The following is a 23,714-nucleotide window of genomic DNA, read 5'->3' on the forward strand; positions in this document are numbered from 1 at the left end:
GGGCATTTTAGAGAAGGTGACATTAGAGATGAGCATATAAAAATAAGTAAGCTTCTAAGAGATGTAAAGGAGAGAGAAAGGCATTCTATGTGGAGAAGATGGCATGGACAGAAGCACAGGAAATAGTGAGGAAATCGTATTCTTGAAGGCCAAGAATTGGTATAGCCTTGGCTTCTCTTTGTATTATTATTATAACTATTTTTTTGCCACCTGTGACCATACCAAAGAGGGTAGCTGGGAAAAAGTAGGGATTGGTGTCCTGGTGGGACCAATTCCATGGTTCATTAATGACTAGTAGCTTCTGGGTTTTTTTTTAAATAAAAGGTATAGTAAGCTTTTTGAAAAAAAATACTTATTAAATAGAGATCATTTATGGAGGAGAGCAGAAAGCAAACTACTTTTGTGGGAATGTAGGGATTGTACAGGGCAGATGCCTGACATAAGGCTGGAGAAAAGAGGTAGGATTTTACTGGTAAACTAGAACTGCATATGTATAGTTGAGGAGTTCATGCTTAATTTGGCAATTACATAATATTTAAAGGAGGCAGTGAACTAAACTGTAATAACAAGCATAACTTGCCTTGAACTCTGCCTCATTTTTCCTAGTTACACTAAATTCATGCTGATCCAGAGAATTTTTTTAAGAACATATAACATTCAATTTACTAATATAGGACTAGAGGCTATAATTTAGCTTTTATTTTATGATTTAACTATTTACAAAATACCATTTCATCTTAAACCAACTGCCAAAATTGGGCTCTCCCAAATCTAAAGTGGAAGTCGGCAGAAATATCTGTTACACCTTCACTTCCTCAGAAAAAGAAGAAGAATGTTGATAACCAATTTAAGATGTTCCAGAAAGAGTCGTGATATCTTCCTCTGAAAAATTCTGTGATGAGGTTCCTTTCCTTAAGCCATAAATTCTATGCCACATAATGTTGTCTTGCAAACTGACAGCTAACCAAAACCAAAATCTAACAACAGTACTTGCTTGGTATTAGACATTGATTACAAGGATTTCCAACAAATCTTCTAAATTTAAGAAATCACAGAGGTAAAATTACACTCAATTGAAAGTTTTATTAATGAGCCACCTATTGTAAAGTATAATGTTTAATATACCGTAAGTGCCCAGTGAACATTTGCTAAATGAAGCCCATACACTATAGCTTATTTTTGAGTTGGGTTCTCTATCACCCAGGCTGGAGTGCAGTGGTACGATCATAGCTCACTGCAGCCTAGAACTCCTGGGCTCAAGTGATCATCCCTCCTTGACTTCCACACATGTGGGGATTACAGGCATGAGTCACCTGCCTGGCGAGTTCCTTGTTTCTAAGGAGACACAATTCATTTTTATTCTCCCTACCCCCATTAGAATAGTTTCAATTTAGAGGAAGTAAAGCCTGAGAAACAGGCAATGTTTTCACCAAGATGGCCTGTTAAGAAATCTTGGTTACTCCGCAAGTCCAAATTGCACTGCTGGTGAGCACCATGTCCCATGAGCAGCACATGTTGTAATGCCAGCTTTTATGCCTCCTGTGACTGAGGAGGGAAGATCTGCATGAGAGTCTCTAAAGATAGGGATGAAATGAGACTGCCCTTCAAACTGCAGAGAAGCTTGGCTGTATAACTACATAGATCTTTATATAAAAGAATACGTTTTAAAACTATCAGCAAGCAACATTCTTTTATAGATCAAGCATGTACTTTCTTCTGGGATTCCTAACCTGAAATGTGAACTTTTCTAATAAAACTTCTTCTGTGATTGTGATTAAAATGAGTGAGTGTGCTGTGACTAATGTTGGAAATCATATAGCTGCCACTCATTGAAGCTTGATGGAATTCACCGCATGAAATCTGCACATCAAACCAGTAAAGTGGGAACACAATTAAATGGAAGTGTTGGCATTCAAACCCGGGTCATTGTGTCCCCAGAGCCCATTCACTTTAAATCATGCTGCCGAAACTCCTTGAAATTGTGCTGTTGCAGTATTATGATCTTAGAAAGCCATTATATATATAAGTGTTTGAGCATGCCAAGTAACCTAGACTAGAAATGACAAGGATGTTATAAATACAAGGACTCAGTAGTAGGACACTATATAAGCAAAATAACCACGAACTTGCATTCAGTTTCTAGAGGTCTCAATCATTGAAACTTTGCTTTGTAATCCTTCTGGTTACCTAGAGAAAAAAAGCCCCAGGGTTGCCCACCCCACCACTCCAGGAAAGGTAGGGGTAAAGGCTCTCCGACTGCTTTGTTGAGAAAAATGGAGAAAAGGTGAAGCTCAGCATACAAAAATCTCTGAGGAAACCTTAAAAACCCCCAACTTGCCATGCAGAAACTAATTTCTATCTGGATGGCAGTCCTAGTCTTAAGATCAGAAAGAAACAGGAAGGTGAGAGGGTGAGGTTTTATCTGTTACCTTACATAGTCTGGGAGTCAGAGGCACTCAGTGTGCCTGTGTTTAATCATGTGGTCTAGCACTAGTCTCTTGGGCTTTCTGTCTCATAGTTTTTTTTTTTTTTTTAGTTGAAAAACAGGTCAACTAACACAAATGTAAGAAGGCATATGTTGGTCTAAAAGTATATTAATTGTTTAAGTCTGTCAATTAGTGAGTTGTCAGTCAATAATGTATTTGCTGAGTGCCATCTATGTGCTAAGCACTGGGGACATGTGGTGAGTAAAGAGTAAGGTATAGCTAGGCCATGAGCTTAAGGAGCTTAGAGTGTTACAGGAGAGACAGAGAATAAATATGGAATTTCCAAATTATAAACAGTGCTATGCAAATAAGGTAGTGTTATTCATATTTATCAGATATTCTACTGCCAGCAGGTGTGGATATTACTGTCAACTTATTTGCCTGAGTTCTGTAGATTCAAAGTTGGATTTGGTAATTTCTCCCAGTTGCATATAAATATCTAAGTCAGATACATTAATGATGCGTGTGGTGAGATCAAGTGTACAAAAAGTAGAGCTTTTGAGTTTCTGTAACGTAAGTGTCACACCCCATAAAATATGTACTTCTTTTTAGTTCCACTTCCCCTTTTCTTGAAATATTTTTTTCTTACTCAGTTTCAATAGAGCATAGAAATCTGCTGAAGTGACTCAATAATCTCCCTTGCATTAGAATGGTAGTTTATTGAAATCGGGCAAGGCTTCCGGTGACAGTAACAGAGAAACTTCCCTTTAGAAGTCAATGGCACAAAGTAAAGTAAGTTAGTAAGGAAGCTAGGGGGCATGATGGCAACCTGGATAATTGGGAAGTGGCTGGCAAGAATTTAGAAGTAACTCAAAGCATATAAATGCAATCTGCATGATGATGGGGAACAAAAAATTATGGGCAGTCACAGACAGTAAAGTCCTTCCTTCCTATGCCACCAACTGGTTGTCTCGCCTCCTTTTTTAAGGAAGTGGTGAGGAGATGGTATTCTTAAAAGCCCAGCATCAGCATGACTTGTGGCTTCTTTTTGGATTTGTTTGCCATTCCTGTCCACACCAAAGAGGGTAGGTGGGAAAAATTAGGGATTTCTGCCCTGATGGTTGGACCCACTCCACTGATCCATTAGTTACTAGTAATCTCACTTTTTCCTTTCAATATAATATATGTGTTTTACATTAACTAGCTTTTTAAAAATTACCTATTAAGATGAAACAGAGTATCATTGAGTGGACAATGTATTTCCCAATCACATCTCTCCACTGTTCTGGCTTTCAGTTAATTTTTCTCTAAGGATCTACAGTTAAAGCTATCGGGGGCATCAACATATATTATTTTACATTTTTTATGACCCATGGTGATTATGATGATAAGGATAGTACTATGGAGACAGTGTATGTTCCACAACAAAACCATATTCTTTTGCTTTAAATTCGGCATGCAGGAGCCAGTGAATTTTCCCCAAAAAATTTCAAAAGGATTTGTCAACAAATAGAAAAGAACAGTGTGCGGCAAGTATAGATATGGGGGTAAATACATCTCAATAGGTTTAGTATAATCATCTCCAGTTCCAGGGCAATGAAAATGTACTTCATTTATCCAGCCAAATAATGATTAAAAGATTTTTTTTAAGTACATGACATACTGTTTTTCACACAGGAAGCTTACCTGCTAGCTGGGGAGTGCAGGCTTACTAACTGAAAACTTAAATAATGATACTAAATAACATCAAATATTGATTAAATACCTGTCAATGAATATATGCAAGAGGGATCTGAGGGACTAACTATGATAATTATACAGGTGAGGAAACTGGAGACTATGTTGTTCAATGTCACACGGCTAGGTGGGAGGACTGGGACCCAACACAGGTATATCTGAAGACAAAACTTGCTCTGAAATGTAATTCAGTACTGCTTTCCAACCCTACTAATTCTCATTCTCTGATTCTTTGGACTCCAACCTGGTTTCACCACTCCTGTAAGGACTGTATCAATCATCTATTGTGTAACAAATTACCACAATAACTTAAAACAACCCCCGTTTATTAGTTTACAGCTCTGTAGGTCACAAGTCCAGCACCCACTTGCTGGGTTTTCTGCTCAGAGTATTGTAAGACTGAAATCAAGGTGTTTTCTGGGCTGAATTCCCACCTGGAAACTCTGAGTAAAAACCATCTTCTAAGCTCATTCTTGTTGGCAGAATTCAGTTCATTACAGATGTAGCACTAGAGGTCCCTGTTTCCTTGCTGGTGATCATCTAGGGGCCACTCAGATCCTAGATGTTCCTGCATTCCCTGCCACATGCCCTCCTCCACCTTCCAACCAGCAGCAGTACTTCAAATCTCTGACTTCCTCCATCTCTGACTTCTAAACCCAGATTTAAAGAGTTCATGTGATTGGGTTTGTCGGCCCAGATAATCTCCCTATTAAAGTCAACTTGGGACTTTACCTCTGCAAAATCCCTTTTACCATATAATGTAACAAAATCACAGAGTGATGTCTCATCATTTTCACAGGTCCAAACTCAAGGGGAGGAGATTATATAAGTCATTGGGGGTCATTCTAGAATTCTATCTACCACAAGGACTCTCAGAAACTATAGAGGAAATTAAGTTGAAATTTAAGAAGCCAAAGAAGGAAGGAAGGAAGGAAGGAAGGAAGGAAGGAAGGAAGGAAGGAAGGAAGGAAGGGAGGGAGGGAGAGAGGGAGGAAGGAAGGAAGGAAGGGAGGAAGGAAAGAAAAAGAAAGAAAGAAAGAAAAGAAAAGAAAGAAAGAAACTATAGAGGAACATGGCAATTGGGAAACAGGAAAAAGTTATTTCCTCAAAATTTTAAGGAATACAAAGTAGAAAATAACTTTCAGCACTTGTAATGAACACAAAAGACAAGGCAGCTATATAAGAAAACAAAGATGGTCAACTTTTCAACAACAGATCAGTAAAATATATTTTACAAATAAATTTTTATTTCAAAAACATTAAGTTTGAAAAATTTTATTTTACAAGTTTTTATTTCAAATAGGAAACCATTATTTGAGAGTCTGAGTCACTGCTCAGCTCCACTGGTGAACATTTAATTGTAACCGATGCCATTGGTGCTCCACCATATTCCCTAAGCACCGGCACTTCCAATCCATGCGACAACTGCCCTTTGCAAGCATCATTCACTCTCTGCCTGAGGATTTTCTTTCAGCTTTCTCCTGGGGCAAGCCTGAAATCCCAGGGGATTGATGCCCTGAGAGCATCCCTCAGAGCAGCCTTCAGCCAATCATGGATGGCAGTTGGTGGTTGAACACCCAAGCTTCTTAACCCGTTAGGTAAAAACCAAAGAACAAAACAAACAAAGTAAATAAATAAAAAACCCTTTGGGATAAGTTCTACACAGTCTCCCAGAGTTCCCTGGTGTGATTGAGCCCAATGATATGATAAGATCATGGTAGCTGATATGATAATGCACTCTTCATTAATTTCCTTCCCAGTCTCATTTCTACCCTCGTTTTCCATGATCACCTTCTGGATAGAATACTTACACTTAAATTCTTGTCACAGATTTTTAGGCACTTAGAATAATAGTGACTATATTCCTGCATTTGGTTTGGTAGAAAAGGGCATTAACCTTTTATAGACAAATAGACTTGGATCCCAGCCAATGTGCAATTTTAGCTTTAGTTTTCTTACCTGTAAAATGAGGACATTAAGACTTACCTTGTTGCATTAAATGAGTAATGATTATGGGTAAACAACCTAGTTCACAGAAGGAATTCAATAAAGCATAATTATTTTATTTTTCCTTTTCCTGGAATCCTCAGTGTCTTCCTTACTACTATTTCTGAAATTTCAAGAATCTGACCTCATGGTTTAAACTTCCTGCCCTCCCTAGTTATGGCTAACTGAGAGATAGATGGTGGAGTAAGCACAATTTTCTGTGCAATTATATTTTCTACAAAATCAGAGTATTTTATTAAAAATAAGTAAGCCAAATATTAAACACCCCTATATTTAAATTGAATAAAACATTTAGAACCAAATATTTTAAGTACATAAATTTTCTTTGGTACTTCACTCTCTTGTTCTTAAAGTTCCCTGAATCTCTGTGACAGTGCATTTAGACTATGGAACAAAGCAACCAGAACAAGACATTGGCCAGTTTTCAGGAGAACCAAGCTCTAATTCAACCATAAATCAGTTTAAATCAGTTTTTTTTCTTTCTTTGAGCATTGGCACGAATTGAGATTCAAACTCACATTTTCTAGCATATGTAGATTTGTCAAATACACTAAAATACTGAGTACAATAGCATTTTTAATGCCAAAGGAAATCATGTAAAGTATGAAATAACAGAATGTTTATATAAACTCTAGTATCAGATGGCCTGAGTTTAAATCCCAGCTCTGCAACTTATTAGCTGTGTGACCTAAGGCCAGGTAAACTCTCTATCCCTTTGTTTTCTCATCTGTTATGTAGTAATAATAATGGTACCTCCCTTGTACCATTATTATAAGAATTAAACAGTTAATTTGATTATTACATTAAAGATTAAATTAAATTAAATATTACATCAATTACATTAAAGATTAATGTAAGAATTAAATTAGTCAATGCATGTAAAACAGTTGCAGAAGCTCTTGGCAAATGTTAGCTATTGTTATTTTGGCTATTAGCATTTGGTCAATGGATCTCCCTTGTGATGTTGTTCACCTGCATGGGCAGGTGTATCCTTCTTTCTCCTCTCATAGTGTGTATATCCTAGAACAGTGTTGTTTGAAAACTATCCACTTGTTCTAGAACTGTTCACTTGTCTGTGTCCCCACTTGACTATGAGGTATGTGATATTAATTTCTACATCCTTTGTTTAATGAGTAAATTAATCAGAACTAGAAACTATGTAGCTAGATATGTTTTTTTGTCCAAGTTTATATTTGTATACAGTTAAGCAATGGATTCCAGAGGAGACTTTATGTCACCAGTATGAGAACAGAAAACATACCAGTTAAGCTAGCCATGTCACTTACTGGCTGTTTGACCTGAGGAAGATGACTGCATCTCTCTGAGCCTCAGTTTCCTCATTTATCAAATAGATATAATGATATAGTTTGTAGGGTGGTCATGAAAATTAAATGAGATAATATGTATCAAATGTTTGACACATAGCAAGCTTTCTTGTTAACAATTACTATTCCATTCTTTCCCCCTTAATCCAAAGTGTTGCTCAACAAGAGTTCGAAGACAACTGGACAGGAATCTCACCTTTCATAAAATGGTGGCATGGATGATTGCACTTCACTCTGGTAAGTTTATTAAAGAAAACTTGGAACCAGAGAGTTCCCTCTATTCCTAGATACCTTTTTATATAAGAGATCTACCAGTTTTATAGTTAGATTAAGTGGTGGTTGGTTATGTTGCATTTTTTTAATGAGTTCTGCTCAAAAGTATTTACCACACTTTCTGCCACTTCAATATTAGGATTTATTCCTTTAGGTTTTAAAGCATTTTTATTTCAGGATTTTCCTATAAAAATGAAAATATGCCATCAGAAAAGTCAATCCTGGTGTCCTCACCCTTTGCTATTCTTTCTAGTGTCAAAAATGTTAATTCACATATGCAAACTTACTTATTCTAAATAAAGTTTTTGGTTGCACGTGTGAATTTGTGGACTTTTTGCAGCAAACCTATAGGAGCCATAGCCCATAAATTGAGAATCCCTCAAGACGGTCATTATCAGCTAAATACCTTCATTATTATTATTACTATTGTTAGTGTTATTGTTATTACATGTATCCATACAATGGATATATATGTGTGTATAGAGATATTATGTGTTATTATTAAAATTATTAGGGTGGTAGTGTCAGTGCAAGAAGGGCTATATTTGAGACCCTTATCTAATTCCACTAATTCACTCAACAAATCATTCATGTGCCAGAGAATATATAAGCACAGTGATAAAGCAGACTTGTACTCTGCCCTTAAAAAGTCTGTTCCTAGCCTGAGTAAAATAGGCTTAGATTACAGGCATTTAACTGAATTTCTCTTCCACTGGTAGATCTGGCAGGCTTTTTTAGCGGTGGCAAATAAACAGTTCAAAAGAAATATATGATAAAATCTTGTTAGAAACTGGCATAGTTTATGGATTAAGAGCACATATTTGCGTGCCAAATGTACTGGATTTGATTCTTAACTCTGCTGCTTCCTAGCTTGATGACCTTGAACAAGGTTTTAAAGCAGTCTGTGTCCCAGCTTCCTCATCTGTAAGATGAGCTGATATTAATAGTACCTACATCACTGAGTCAATGTAAGGATTAAGTCATTGTGAAGTACTTATAACAGTACTTGGCATCTAGTAAGCCCTATGTAAGTGTTTATTAATAAAGAATGCAATTTTTAAGAGAGAGAGATTCATACCTTATGGCCATAGGTTTGTATCAATTCAATCAAATTTGTCATCTCTCTCTGGAGGTAATTTCAGAGTCAGGTTAATGGGCCAGCAATTAGGCATTCATTACATGAGCATTTTCTTGTTTGAGCCCAAATATATTATGGAGAGAGATAATGAGAGCATATCTAAATACCTTCAGAAACTAAGGCTATTGTGTAGAATCTTATAACTTGGTTGAGTCTTTAGGAGCATATAGCTCAACATCTTCATCTTACAAATTAGGAAACCAAGACCAGAGAGTTAAGTCATTTTCCCACAATTACACAACTAGAGAGGATCTTACCCATTAGAATTGCCTTGTCTTCTTGGTTCTGGAGACCCAGTTCTTGTTTATAAGTGTCCTGGGCCTCTCTTTGTCTCCCTGTGGCTTATCATAGAGTCAGAGGCTGTCCCAGAAACCCAGCTTACAATAAATTTGTTCATACCCTTCACTCTCTGTTTCTCTTCTCTGCCCTTTTCAGCGATTCACACCATTGCACATCTATTTAATGTGGAATGGTGTGTGAATGCCCGAGTCAATAATTCTGATCCTTATTCAGTAGCACTCTCTCAACTTGGAGACAGGCCAAATGAAACTTATCTCAATTTTGCTCGAAAGAGAATCAAGGTAAGCCTCTCATTATCTGATTTAGATATTCTCTAGGCTATTACAATTGAGGACTGTATTTCAGTGAGTGAAGACCTCTACTTTGCCAGAAAAAAAAAAAAAAGTTGGCTAACCATCAGAGGGACAAGTCTGTAGGTTACAATAATGGGAGTATAGAAAAAAATGTCTCCCACACTCCTCACCTCATGTGTGGAGGTCTCTAGATGTTTTCCAGGTCTTTAAGCTCATCCATGAGAATGTGTGCATGCGAAGCCTGGAGTAACTCAGGCTTACCTGTGACTATGCCCACCAGTCAAAGAAAGCTGGGAACACATGTCTAGTCGAACAAGGTGTGGTTTACTACTTGCTACAGCAAAAGAAATCTCACATCTTGTGGAACTCTGGGCATCTCAAGGGGATGTAAAGTGGATTTAGAATTTAGGATTCTGTTAGATGGTTTGGGGGAGGATTTAAGAATGCAAGGATTTTCTCTGGATCAGTTATGGTCAGGAATTGGAGGTAGTTCTCAGATAAGGTATCTTATTTTTTCTAGGAGGCAGAGGGAACAGAATAGGACTAAGTCTGTAATAGGCAAAGAAGCAGTAGTCATTGTCTAGGCTCAGACATGATTTTGGAGTGGTTTTGTTTTTATCTCACTCCATCACAGTCACAGAGTGACCTCCTCTGATGCTGGTGTTCTGTGAAATTATTTATGTGAAGTAGGGAACATCCTGACCTAAGTATTAATGTAAGGCCAGCCACCAGCTGACAGTTGTGTGATGCCTTTGTCTTTTCTTACCAACAACATCTGAGGGATGACCTGTGTCTACAAATTGTCATTCCTTGAGAAGCATAGGTGCACTGGGAGTAACTCAACATTTCTCTAGGGGTAGCCAGGAGGGTATCCAGAAGTAAGAACTTCTTCTATCCCAGCAGTTGTTGAAGCTTCCTACACTCAGAGACAGAAGCTCCAAGTCTTCATGCACCCAATGACTTGGGAAGATGACTAAATCACATTAATATGCACTGAATTCTAAAAATGTTTTCTTGTGTTTAGAAAACATCCTTAGTTTTAGAAAAAATAATTATTATCCTCAGACTTACATGAGAAAAATTTGCCTGATATAATTAGGGACAGAATTAAACAGCATCATAAAAAGCAGATTTGTTCTACAATATATTGGGTAATTTTTCTTTTACATTATTCATTGTTTGTCCAATGATGTATGAGGGTGGCAACATTAACATAACTAGGTAAGTCTACACTATCATGCTCTATTCAGTTGTTCCTGGATCACTTTTACTGTATCTACGCTCTCCCACTCTTCTAAATGTTTTCATTTTCAATAACCTGTAACTGTGTTTCCTCCTCAGAGGACTGCCCTGGGGCTACTAGGGTCCCTTTGCTCACAGGCTCAGAGATCTTGGAAGGTTGGTGGGGGGCGGCTGAATGGTTACCTGTTCCTGTGCAACCCTTAGCCAATAACTGGTGGATGCAGACTATGAAACCTGGCTTCCTTGCCTTGAGACAGGATAAACTCTAAGTTGTAACTTACCCTCCAGAGTTCCCTTGCAGGATCAGGCTGAAGCTATCCCCTGTGAGACTTTGCCTGATTTTACCCCCTTGCTTGACTTGTTCGTCTTTTCTATCCTATTCCCTACTGTCTTACCAGTTTTTCTTGGAGCACATGTTTTCTAAGTCACTTGCCCATGAAGTCTCATCTCAGGATCTGCTTCTGGGGAACACAGCTGATGATGTTCAGCATTCCCAGAATATACTTGCAAACTAAGCACTGTGGCCCTTTCAAAATCAAAGGGAGAAAGAGGCTTCAGACACTTTTAGGACATCCTGTAGTTGATTGATTTCCTTTATTTTCTACCCCCTTAGAAATAACTATTTAAGTGTATCAATTCACATTTCCTATGACATCTTAACCATGTAAGACATTTTAAAATTTAGAAACATCTGTTTCAAATTTATATCTCTCTGTGAGGGATGATTAGGATTATTCAAAGAGGGGGTGAAAATATCTATTGTTCTATACATTGGACACTTTATAATAGACCTGCATTTGAGAACCTATAATATTGTGCACGCGCACGTGTGTGTGTGTGTGTGTGTGTGTGTGTGTGTTTATATTTTACAGAACCCTGAAGGAGGCCTATACCTGGCTGTGACCCTGTTGGCAGGCATCACTGGAGTTGTCATCACGCTGTGCCTCATATTAATTATCACTTCCTCCACCAAAACCATCCGGAGGTCTTACTATGAAGTCTTTTGGTACACACATCATCTCTTTGTGATCTTCTTCATTGGCCTTGCCATCCATGGAGCTGAGTGAGTGTTTAAATTCTGAAGTCAAGGATTTCATGTCCCTCAATTTCTAGGCAGGATGCTCTGTTAGAGGCACAGTGACCTCCTTGCCTGTGTGTGGTTAGCCTGTCTGCTAAGGGAATGTGAGAGGATAGCAGAGGTCAGTTTGATAGAAACCACTAAATATTGGCATTTTTTTTTCACGCACCCATGTAATTGCTATTCATAGTGCAGTTATGTATAGCAAGCTTGAAAAATACACCAAAGTCTGAGTGTCTTTGCAAATGTATAAAACATGTTGAGAGCACTGGTAGGATCTGGAATATCTGCAATGATGTCCTCTATGGTTTAATCACTAGTAAATTAAACAAACCTCCAAACTAGAAGAGTTAATGATTAATCAGTGAAGAGGTTTGTTATAGTTCAATAAGTTTTGATTTAAGCCTGCTATCATTTATTTGTTGCCTACCATGTATGAGGACCTATCTCAGGAACTGCAAGAAATACAAGCAGGAAAAATATATGGTTGCTGCCTTCAAACATTCTAATATAATGAAAGTAACAGCTAACTTCTATTAAGGGTCTGTGCTAAGGGTTTGACATGAGATATTTTCTTTTAACCCCCAAAATGTATAGATTTCTCACTATCACCATTTCTTGGAGATAGTAATTGTAGACAAGAAACCTGGAGCTAAACTGTTAAAATATGCAGCCTAAGCCACCTCTCTGGTAAGTGGCCCAGCTGAGATTGGAGCTAGGCAGTCTAAAGCAGGCTGTGGTAAATGTTCTCTTAGAGACACACAGTTCCTGGCTATGTGGTTAGGAGAGTTTGCCTGATTGGAAATCCTCTTTCATACCAAGTTTCCTTTTTTGTACTGTTTCATACCACCTGCACACAAAGGCAGGCCTGGGGAAGTTCCCTGGTGGGTATAAGGCTCCAGGAAATTAGGGGTGGAGGAAGTAGAAGCTCAAGACTCACTCTGCCCAGAGCTCAGTTGGTGGCCAAGACATGAGTGTGAAAAAGGGGAAGGGTGGGGAAAGCTGCATTGGGCACTGCATTCTTAAACTACTTGCTGACTGTGACCCCTTATAAACTCTTTGTAAGCACGGAGAAATCAATGTAGACCAAGAATTTGTTGACTCTCTTAAAGCACTCAAGTATCTTTAAATGGGACTTAGTCATAATCCAGTGTTTCAGGTAATCCTAGAGAAGAGAAATAATTTCTTCCCCTCTCCAATTTAGTAATTCCACCACTTCCTGTTTGTATAGTTTCGCAGATATTCATCTTCCTTTCAAGCAGACAGAGGAGATATGTTTATCTCCTTTTCCACTTGAAGAGAATCTGCTCTTTACACTGGTTAGGTGATTTCTCACAGTCTCATGGCTCCATAGCAGCTGAATTGGGTTTAAAATGCAGGTTTCTGGACTCCTGGTCCTGGCATTGAGACGAGAAGGAGAAAATTAGATTATTTTCCTATCATTTACTTCCCATGGGAACTTAGGCATTTTGAACTTTAATAGTTATTTTTTGGACTCTTACTTTGTGTCTGGCATTTTTTATACATCATGCAAATTGCTTATTATAATGAACCTTTAATGAGGTACTATTACATTTGTTTTACAGCTGAAGGAACTGAGGCTCAGAAGAAGTTAAATAATTTGCCTGAGTCCACCAAACTAGTAAGGGGTAGAACTGAGATTTGAACCCAAGTCTGTCTGACACAAAACAGAATTGTTTTCACCAAAACATTCTGCTTTGAGTTACTAAATCATTCTGATTTAGTAAAACGGGGGTAATAATACTTGCCTCTCAGGCTTGTCATGAGGATTAACTGAGATAATTTGTGTAAAATGTCTTTCCCCAAGCCTGATTGTATTGAGCACATGATAGGTGCTCAATACAATAATTCTCTTCCCCAAGACCTAAGGATAGAAAGGAGTGGTTAATGAACTTGAATTCAAACATTCTCAGAATACACCAAATGACACAATAAATTTTAGGTCTCCAAAACAAACCTTTACAATGGGTTTTCTGTGTCTTTTCTTCTTATATATTCTGAAGATGCTGTCATTTATGTTCCTTGAAGTCTATTCAACATTGTGCCTTCCTCTCTCTATCACCAATAATTGTCTTATGTTTCAGTAGTTGCTCAGCTAACATTTATTGAATTGAAATGAATGGGCTCTGAGCACTTCAAGGTACACACTATTAGTGTTGATGTCTGTGAGAATGTTATAATCCCTATATAGTTAAGTATCTCAAACTGGTTTCAAAATTTGGTTTGATTTAGATAATTTCTGAACCCACAAATAAGGTACTTCTTGTAAGCTTCAGGGCTACTGTATATGACTGTCTCAGTTGTCTACTATAGTGGGTGCCTGGCCAAGGACAGTAAAGTTAGCCCACACTTTGATGATTGAGTCCTTTGCTTATAGGACTATCTTCATAGGAAGGGTACCTTTTTCTAATTTGCACAAAGGCACTGTAGGGGCCAGCAGTCACTCTGTTAGATTTGCAATTTTCTGCTTTTGTTTGTTTGTAAATGAAAATGATATGTGAGACAGAAGCAGAAATTCTTCCTTAAGAGAATTTGATCCAAGACTTACCTTCTATAATGTTACATGTAAATATCCCTTTGGTAATTGCACATATATTTTTTCTGTTACTGGGTATTATACATTTTCTTTCCTTTCATCTATTCAGAGGGAGCAATAAGCTATCACTTTTAAGTGAAAAGGACAGGACCTACATCAGAGGACTTAAAATATATGCAGAATCTTTTAATAAAAAAATTTAATTTCCTATTACTAAATGATCTGGACTTACATTTTTCTCCCAGACGAATTGTACGTGGGCAGACTGCAGAGAGTTTGTCTGTGCATCATCCAGAAGATTGTGAACAAAAAATCTCAGAATGGGGAAAAATAAAGGAATGCCCAATCCCTCAGTTTGCTGGAAACCCTCCTATGGTATGTACAATTCATTGTTGTTATTACAGTTTCATTACTGACAATCTTTAACCTGTATCTAAGAAACATGTACAGATGTTATACATCTATATAGATGTCCATTACAAATGTCATGGAACAGCTAAAACGTGTGTCTACTTTTCTCTGCTATACTTATTGGATAGAATTTTTTCTTGAAAACTAAGCTTTGCATTGTTCTGTTATTAACATCCTGATACAAAACTTGGAAAAATAGTGTTTTTAAAAATGCTGTTTTGGTTCAAGAAGTTCCATCTCTTTTCTTCATGATGACGCCAGCTAATGATTTTTAGGTGGACACTTGGGATTCCATTTTGAGCTGAGTTGGATAGCTCAAATAAATCACTTATAAGGAGCAAAGGGCCTCTTCAGATATTAGCACATAATACTTTCCATACAGCTTTCAGATTTGAAAAGGAAATTGATGAGGTGGTACATAAGGCTACATTTAGGCATTAGGAGTTTTCTGTTTATGAGGCATAAAGGAGGCTGGACAGCCAGGTTCATACCAACATCCAATGGCATCATGTGGTGGGCAGAAATGTGGCAAGGGTGACCAAGGAAATACATGGTGAAATACTTTCTTCTTCTATTGGAAGCTCTGAAGGGCTCCATTTTGTGTATCCCCATATCACTGCTCCATAGAGTAAGATGTGGGCCTTGTAATCTTCATATCATTCCCCACACTGGCAGACAGTATACTTTGTTGGTTATTGTGCTAGCCATTGGTATAAAACTAGGCAAAAATCAACATTTGTGCAGGGCTTCTGAAGAGGATTTTTTTCCTTAAGCACAGTATAACATAAAGGCAAATTTTCCATTCCATTTTCTCCTTTCTTTTTTCCTACTCTCTTAGCATAGGAGCACCCTTCCTCTAGACACAGCATACTATCTGAGGATGTAGGATCTTTAAGCATCCTTTCCCATTAATGAAAGCAAACAGACGTATCAGTGAATTGGCTCCACTACATGCAGACATCAATAGAAAGGATAAAAAGGGAACTGTATTGCCAATCCTCTTGTGGGCAGGGGAAGGCACATTTCCTCGATGACAGCTGGAGTCAGAGTACTAGTACCTTAACAGAAACCTACCTCAAAGAGTTTCTAGGTATACTAGCAGCAATATCCAAATCTGCCTCCATTCAGTGGGGCTCCATGGTAGCACTCAGGAAACAGATGGATAATTTGAGACTGTTTTAACTATCTATCCCATTAAAACAAAGGCCAACAACAGAACATTGTTTATATTTGGGGCAAATATTCTTCAAGTTTGGCTGAAGGTGGGGAGATTCAGGTGCTCTCAATTTCCAACAGTAAGTTTCCTATAAAAGTAATTTAGTAGAAAGATTATATGTGAGACTATGGGAAGCACTCTTATTTTTTCCCCCTTTGAATACATTCTGGAAAGTCATCTTTTAGATAATATTGCTGTCTAAAATTCTTTGCTAGTTTAGGTATTAAACTAGAAATCCAACTGGCTGAGTTTCAGGATGGATCTGTTTGGCCTCAATGTTTTTATATGGCCAATAATGCTACAGAGTAATTCCAGTGTTCAGAAACACTGCATGTTCTGCATGTTCTGACCCAAGATATACCTAACGAAATCTGAAAAGCTCTAGGTTTATCTCCATTCATCAAGTGCATTGCATACTCCCAGAATTTCTCAGAATATTGGAGAAACAGCCAAACTCTTGCATAAAATTTGTCATCTTGCATATTTGTCACTGTGACTACATAACTAAGAGAAAGCAATCACAATGTTGTGTTAAAAATATTGTGTTGCTGAAATGTTATCCTTTAAAGAAATGTTAATTCTGAAACCAACCTTGCTTTGTTATAGGATTACTGCAACTGTAGTTGCAACACTGAGAGGAAATCCCATTCTTGTGAGCAGTTCCTCTTGGGAAAGTTTTATATTGTCAGTACAGTTCCCCAATGTGACTAAGGAGAATGTTTACTTTTTCTGGCTCAAAATTACCTTAGTTTCAGATATTTTCATCTATTCCATAGTAGAAGAAATTTAATGTCAAATATTTAAGCAAGCCTACAAAGATTAACTTGGCTTCTAAAATTTTTCTCCCTCTGAATATTTTGTTATCTATTACCACTTAATGTATCTCATTTTCATTTTTGCTCTGATTACAGACTTGGAAATGGATAGTGGGTCCCATGTTTCTGTACCTCTGTGAGAGGTTGGTGCGGTTTTGGAGATCTCAACAGAAGGTGGTCATCACCAAGGTATTGATTGGTTTAGTAATTACTAGTGGTCAGTGTCTAACTATATCATGGACAAGTCTTCCCAACCCCTCTATATCATTGATCAGATATTACAGCAGAGAGAAGACCTACAGTTTATTTCAATTTACTTAGCTCAATAATCCAATGTTTGAGCCTTTAACTGGGGAAACTACAAGTTACCATTTTTGATGTTAAAATGAAGCCAAGTTCTTTCTGGGCATGAATCTCCCCCACCCACTGTGTGTGTGTGTGTGTGTGTGTGTGTGTGTGTGTGTGTGTATGTGTGTGCGTGTGTGTGTGTTTGTGGAGGGGAAGGCGACAGAGGCATTATTTGGTTAGTTAAGAGCAGAAAAGAAAAAGAGGTGAGTTCAAAGGGGCATAAATTGAGTCTTAAAATTTTCAGATGCCAAAAGAACCAGAGATCTAAGGGTAGGTCTCATTGAGGCTGAGCTAGTTTTTCAGGTTGTTTTTACCACCTTTTCTGTGCTGTGTATGTAATAATCTAATAGGAAAGTTGAAGTGCCCAAAATTTCAACAAGTTAGTAAATAAGCTGCCTCTCAAATTTGCTCTCCTAATTCCAAGTCTAGAGTGGCTTTTCCTGAACTCTAATCTGTTTCTCATCGCAAAATAAATATCCAACTAAATAAATGTAAATGGAACTCCTTGTTATAATTTCAGGAAACACCAGGGAAGTCTATCTTTATCAAATAAAATTTAATTCAATTCAACTCAGTTCAAAAAGTGTTTGTCAAAACCCTACTATGGGTTATTTTTGCAAAACACGCAAATTCTTCCTGTCCTCCACCCTATCTTTCCTCATTTGCTGTCTATGGTGGGTCATAGTAAAGTTAGTTCAGCTGGCTTTGGAAGTCTTGAAATATAGGAAACCACAACAGTTCTCCTTTTGTGATATTTATGTTGCATTATAAGAACAATCCCACAGATCAGCAAAAACAGTTGCTGCAAAATTTCCCTTACTAGACTAGAGATGACTGAATCAGACAAGTATTTTTCTTAAACATACTTTTAAGGAAAACTTGTTTTCCTTTGAAGAAAATAGATACTTGTTTTCTTCTCATATAAATAAATATGAGAAACAAGATGTTATCCCAAAGTATTCCAATGAGAATGCTGTCCACTTATTTAGTTACATCTCATTTGTGCCTATGATAGCAAAATTGTAATATGGTAAAAATTGTTTCCATGACACAAAATTGCAACACGGTAAATAATTTTCAACATAATTTTAATTTTCTGTTTTCAAAATGAAGCTTTACCACTTCTTATTTCAGAACAGAAGGGAAGTTGGTTATAGTTTTTATCACGTAAGATGCATTTAAATCACAAGTTCTGGAAACGTTTGACATTTTTTTAAAAAAGAATTTTTCATTCTTCCACAACTCCCTGTTCGAGAAAAGCCCGGCAATATTGGTTAACGTTGGGAAGCTGCTATTTTATTTATATTGATTTTTCTTTCCTTTGATGCCCCTTGGTTTGTCTGTAGTTATACATATAAGGTTCTTCTAGAAGTCTTAGGAATCATCAAAGAAACAGTATATTACTTTCTGTATTGCTCTTCACTGTGTTCTATTTTGTTTTTTAATTATTCACTCAGTAGTTGATGGACATTTGGATTGTTTCCTGTTTTTTGCTATTATGAATAAAGCTGTTATAAATGTGTGTACGTAGACAGATGAGGATGGCAATGGGTGGGTAGAAAAGATGGTGTACTCCCCAGGTAGGGAGAAATGTAGAAATAACGCATGGAATCAGGCAGATTCAAGGTATGAGTCAGGACAAAGATAGACCAACTTAGTTAGTCTTGTTTTGGGGAATGTTGCTACATAGCTAGTCAATGGGATCTCCTTCTTCTGGCCAGCTATTAGGTTGGTGCAAAAGTTATTGCGGTTTTTGCCATTAAAAATATGGCAAAAATCGCAATAACTTTTGCACCAACCTAATACTAAGGCCCTCTCTCATCCTCTTGGGGGATAGGAAGGCTGAGCAGGAAACATCACTTTTTGTAAATTTTTTAGCACTTTTTTTGACTTCTGAGAGGAAAAAAAATCACAATAGGCTGATTTCTTATGTCGGATTCCCTGGTAAAGACTGAGAAATAACTGCATGCAGAAGGTTTCTAAGGAATTCTATAAGAGATAAACCTGGAAAGGAAGTAAGAAAGGCAGGAATGGGGAGAGAGAAAAGCTGACCCTCTTTCTAGTTGCAACTGTGGCCTCAGCTGATACTACAGGGAGTGCGAGAATTGAGATGGCCCCTTAGGAGTTAACCTAAATTAAGGAAAAAGGGACTAGGCCTTAGTATCCCTTAATCAGCCCATCATTAGTAATGGGCTACAACTGAGGGCAATTCCCTGTGACAGACACATCTGCTGGAGGAACTGCTGTGTTGTCCCTAAAGCAGAGATCTAGGTGGGCCAATTTAGCTCAGTCTCTTATCCATATGGACACTAAAAAGGCAAGTATTTAGGAAAAATGTCATTTCCAGACATATGTTTTATTCTATAGGTGGTCACTCACCCTTTCAAAACCATCGAGCTACAGATGAAGAAGAAGGGGTTCAAAATGGAAGTGGGACAATACATTTTTGTCAAGTGCCCAAAGGTGTCCAAGCTGGAGTGGCACCCTTTCACACTGACATCCGCCCCTGAGGAAGACTTCTTTAGTATCCATATCCGCATCGTTGGGGACTGGACAGAGGGGCTGTTCAATGCTTGTGGCTGTGATAAGCAGAAGTTTCAAGATGCATGGAAACTACCTAAGTGAGTAAGAAGTACATATTACCAACGTATATGAGTTCAGGAAAAATGGCACTAAATAGCTCCTCTTCCTCCATGTTTTACTAAGTCTCCAAGAAAACACACAGGTTCTAAGAATATAGGTAGCTATTTCTGTGGTCTCCGTTTCATATGTGTAGTGTGTTTATGCATATTTTCATAAATCTTTTGTGAAATATGAAACCTTTGAATCAAATATTAGAAATAAATACTTCCAAATTCCTTTAAATATGTAAGGGTCAAGGCCAAGTTATATTAACTTTCCTAACAAATATAATTGTAGTGTATCAAAAATATTCTTAAATTTTCATTGGCATAATTTATTTGAAGTTAAATGCCATATATTAGCCCCTTTGCCTCCTTTTCCCTGCATGCCTGACATGCTATCAGGCACTTAATAGATGCTAAAGAAAGGTTTGAGAGTTTGTTGAATAACTCGATGAATAGACAAATGAAAAGTGGAGACATTAAATCTACAAGATGTAATGATGCAGCAAATTCTCACTTCAGCGTGCAGCGTATGCAAGAATTTCAAGAGTGGGATGTCCTGGCAAGACATAGGGTGTGTGTGGAGGGGGCGTTGTTGTGTGTGAAGAGGGGTGGGGAGATAAAAAAAAAACAAAAACTTGTTCTGAGTTACCAAATGTTTTTGGTTAGCCAAATATTTCTCTTCTTACTTCCAAACCCAACGTTGGCACTAAGTTTGGTTACTTGAAAGCTATTTCACAGAAGGAAGCACCCAATAGATACGTTATTCCAATTTGAATTAACATGTTGCACATCCCCAATAATTATGGGTGTCCCATCTCACTCTGAAGAGCAAGACATCTCTGTAACTATCTCCTCCCCATTTCCCTTCAGGATAGCGGTTGATGGGCCCTTTGGCACTGCCAGTGAAGATGTGTTCAGCTATGAGGTGGTGATGTTAGTGGGAGCAGGGATTGGGGTCACACCCTTCGCATCCATTCTCAAGTCAGTCTGGTACAAATATTGCAATAATGCCACGAATCTGAAGCTCAAAAAGGTAAGTCCTTTCATTTATCGGAGGGCCTAGAGCAGTAATCATACTCTGCCATGTGAGGCCTGAGAGTGCTTTCAGGGCTAAGGTTGACAGAGACCATGGGAAGTGAAGAAAAGCTTCTGGTGGTTCCAGAGAGACAGGCTTTTCTTCAAAAGAATATTTGTTAAATCTTATGTGCTTCTAGATAATTAGGCCTATTAGTGAAGGGAATATATTGTATTTGTATAGTGTTGCTGGAAATTCAAAAGAAAGAAAGTTGGGAAAGTATTCACAGCCCCAACTTAATAACTATAATTTTTGCATATTCTCTTAAATATTTTCCACTTTTACATATTTTTAGAAAGTTGTAAATATTGAGTATGTATAATTTCATGTCCTGCTTTTAAAAAAACATATTATAGAAAGTGTTTTTCAATGTCTTCACAGGCTTTATAATGATGACTTTAAATGATCCCTTCATGTTCTATTGAGAGGATATTGAATAATTGTTCTTTCATCTTGTGTTAGATATTGAGATTGATTCAATTTCCAGCTGCCCCCCCCCACTCCACTCACCCAATACTTTTTTTGCAAAGGGAGGAGAGGAGACCTGAAACTCTACTTATGAATATCTCCTCAGGATCAGTTCACAGGGGATTTTTTGGTTACCTATAAATTTGGTTTTATTGTGTAATAAAGGGCATCCTAAATAAACCTCGGGCCATTCTAATAACTGTAAAGATAAACTCTAATAGGGACATTAAGCCTACCTTGACTTTTCATTCTCCCTGTACCTCTTTTCCATGTGGAGGAGATGTGCATAGAACCTTATTTTTCCCCTAGGAACTCATGAATGTCTGGCAGTAGCAGGCAGGGAAGAATTTCTGTGGCAATCCCTGCTAGTCTAGATTCCATGAGGTTTTCTGAGAAGAGGTTCGAAGGAAGCCAGAGATTCTGGGAGAGTGAGAGCAGACTGAGAGAGAAACTTGGTGGGCTAATAGTTTTTTCTTAAGCTATGTATTTCTGAGGCCAAGTTACTTATTTACTGCCCTGCTAGAATGAAGGCCAGAGCAGGTTCATGTAAACTACCCTGTGAAATGTCCAGAGCCTTCTGAAAATCTATGTTTCTAGGCATTCTGAGCATCAGGAAAAAGTTTAGGTGACAGAAAGTGGAATTCCACATGTTAATGCTGATAGGGCCTGCCAAATATAATCTGCTTCATGATCCACCCCATTTTCAGATCTACTTCTACTGGCTGTGCCGGGACACACATGCCTTTGAGTGGTTTGCAGATCTGCTGCAACTGCTGGAGAGCCAGATGCAGGAAAGGAACAATGCCGGCTTCCTCAGCTACAACATCTACCTCACTGGCTGGGATGAGTCTCAGGTAAGGACAAGACTCCAAGGCTCAGGTCCTTCCCATAGTGTACAGGGCTTACGAACTTCCCCTTGGTTATTGGTGTGTCTTGTGTACTATTTTTTCTAAGTATGGTTAGTGGATTTGGTGATCCGGTCCATTCACTCTCATTTAGTATCGCCACATTATATTTAGACTGCTAAGATTAGAATCAAAGCCAAGGAGCCTGTGAGGGAATAAAAGCCATCACTTTGACATTATTAGAGCAATTCTTCCACCAGGCACTCTGAAACCAGGTGATTGAGATGATGCACAGGGTTATTTTGGGGAAAATTTAGCTTTCTGTTTCTCTCTGTCTCTCTCTCTTTCTCTCTCTCTGTCTCTGTGTGTGTGTGTGTGTGTGTGTGTGTGTGTGTGTGTGTGTGTGTGTATAAAACAGACGGTCCCCAACTTACAATGGTTCAACTTAGGATTTTTCAACTTTACAATGAAGTGAAAGCAATATGCATTCAGTAGAAGCCATACTTCAGTACAAGCCATACTTCAGTACTGTATTCAATAAATTACATGTGGTCTTAAAGCTTTTATTATAAATAGGCTTCGTGTTAGATGATTTTGTGCAATTGTAGGCTAATATAAGTGTTCTGAGCACATTTAAAGTAGTCTAAACTATGATGTTTATTAAGTTAGATGTATTAAACCCGTTTTAGACTTACGGTATTTTCAATTTAATGATGGTTTTATCAGGATATAACCCCATTGTAAGCTGAGGAGCATCTGTTTATATAACGTACATAAGCATATAAAGGATTCTGTATATATATATATTTTAATATGTATATATGTATCACGTATATATTTACATGTACTATGTATATATGTATTTATAAAATCATTTAATTTATGTTTTTGTATGTTTTATAATATACTCACTACATTTATAATTATTATGCATATATATTGCCACTTATTATTCTTATGTATCTATTCACATAGATTGTCTAATTTTATCATCTCACTAACCCTGTAAGTAGCTCCTATTATTATCCACACTTTGCAGATGAAGAAACTCAGATCAGGTTAGGTCATTTACCCAACAAGTAAGTGACAGAGACAGAATGTGCCAGAGCCTGTCCTCTCAGCATCTTGCAGTAGTTCATGATTATCATTTATAAATTACTGTATATCTAATAAAGGTGATACATATGCATGTATGTGTGTGTGTATGTGTATGTGTGTGTACAATGAGAGTGCTCTTTCAAAAATGTTTGGAGACCACTATAATAAAGTAGCCAGTAGTTCTCAACTGGGACAATTTTGCTCTGCTCCCCTCCAAGACACACACCAGAGACAGTTGGCAATGTAAATATCCTACAATTAACAAGACAGCCCCCGACAACAAAGAATTATACAGTCCCAAATATCAACAGTGATGAAATTGACAAACCCTGAAACAAGTTAATGATTCCTGGAGTGGTAACATCTTTGTAAATGAGCAAACATTAATGACTAGGCCTGGAAGCAGCATAAGCTATCACCATGAGTGAGGAGCTA

At 37.7% G+C, this 23,714-nt stretch overlaps 1 protein-coding gene across 2 annotated transcripts in view; it reads left to right on the plus strand.

The window, feature by feature from the left end:
- The window catches only part of LOC116811598 (cytochrome b-245 heavy chain), a 33,523-nt gene that overhangs the window by 4,380 nt on the left and 5,429 nt on the right, over positions 1-23,714 (plus strand). For both annotated transcript variants that reach the window (XM_032756715.2, XM_058441534.1), the window contains 8 exons: positions 7,648-7,732; positions 9,342-9,487; positions 11,614-11,804; positions 14,622-14,751; positions 16,915-17,007; positions 19,534-19,787; positions 20,664-20,826; positions 22,044-22,190. In XM_032756715.2, coding sequence (XP_032612606.1) covers positions 7,648-7,732; positions 9,342-9,487; positions 11,614-11,804; positions 14,622-14,751; positions 16,915-17,007; positions 19,534-19,787; positions 20,664-20,826; positions 22,044-22,190 — 1,209 coding nt within the window. The remainder of the gene's footprint in view (positions 1-7,647; positions 7,733-9,341; positions 9,488-11,613; positions 11,805-14,621; positions 14,752-16,914; positions 17,008-19,533; positions 19,788-20,663; positions 20,827-22,043; positions 22,191-23,714) is intronic.

This window comes from Hylobates moloch, unplaced genomic scaffold (assembly GCF_009828535.3).
Source record: "Hylobates moloch isolate HMO894 unplaced genomic scaffold, HMol_V3 SCAFFOLD_7, whole genome shotgun sequence".
In the NCBI taxonomy this organism is placed as follows: Eukaryota; Metazoa; Chordata; class Mammalia; order Primates; family Hylobatidae; genus Hylobates; species Hylobates moloch.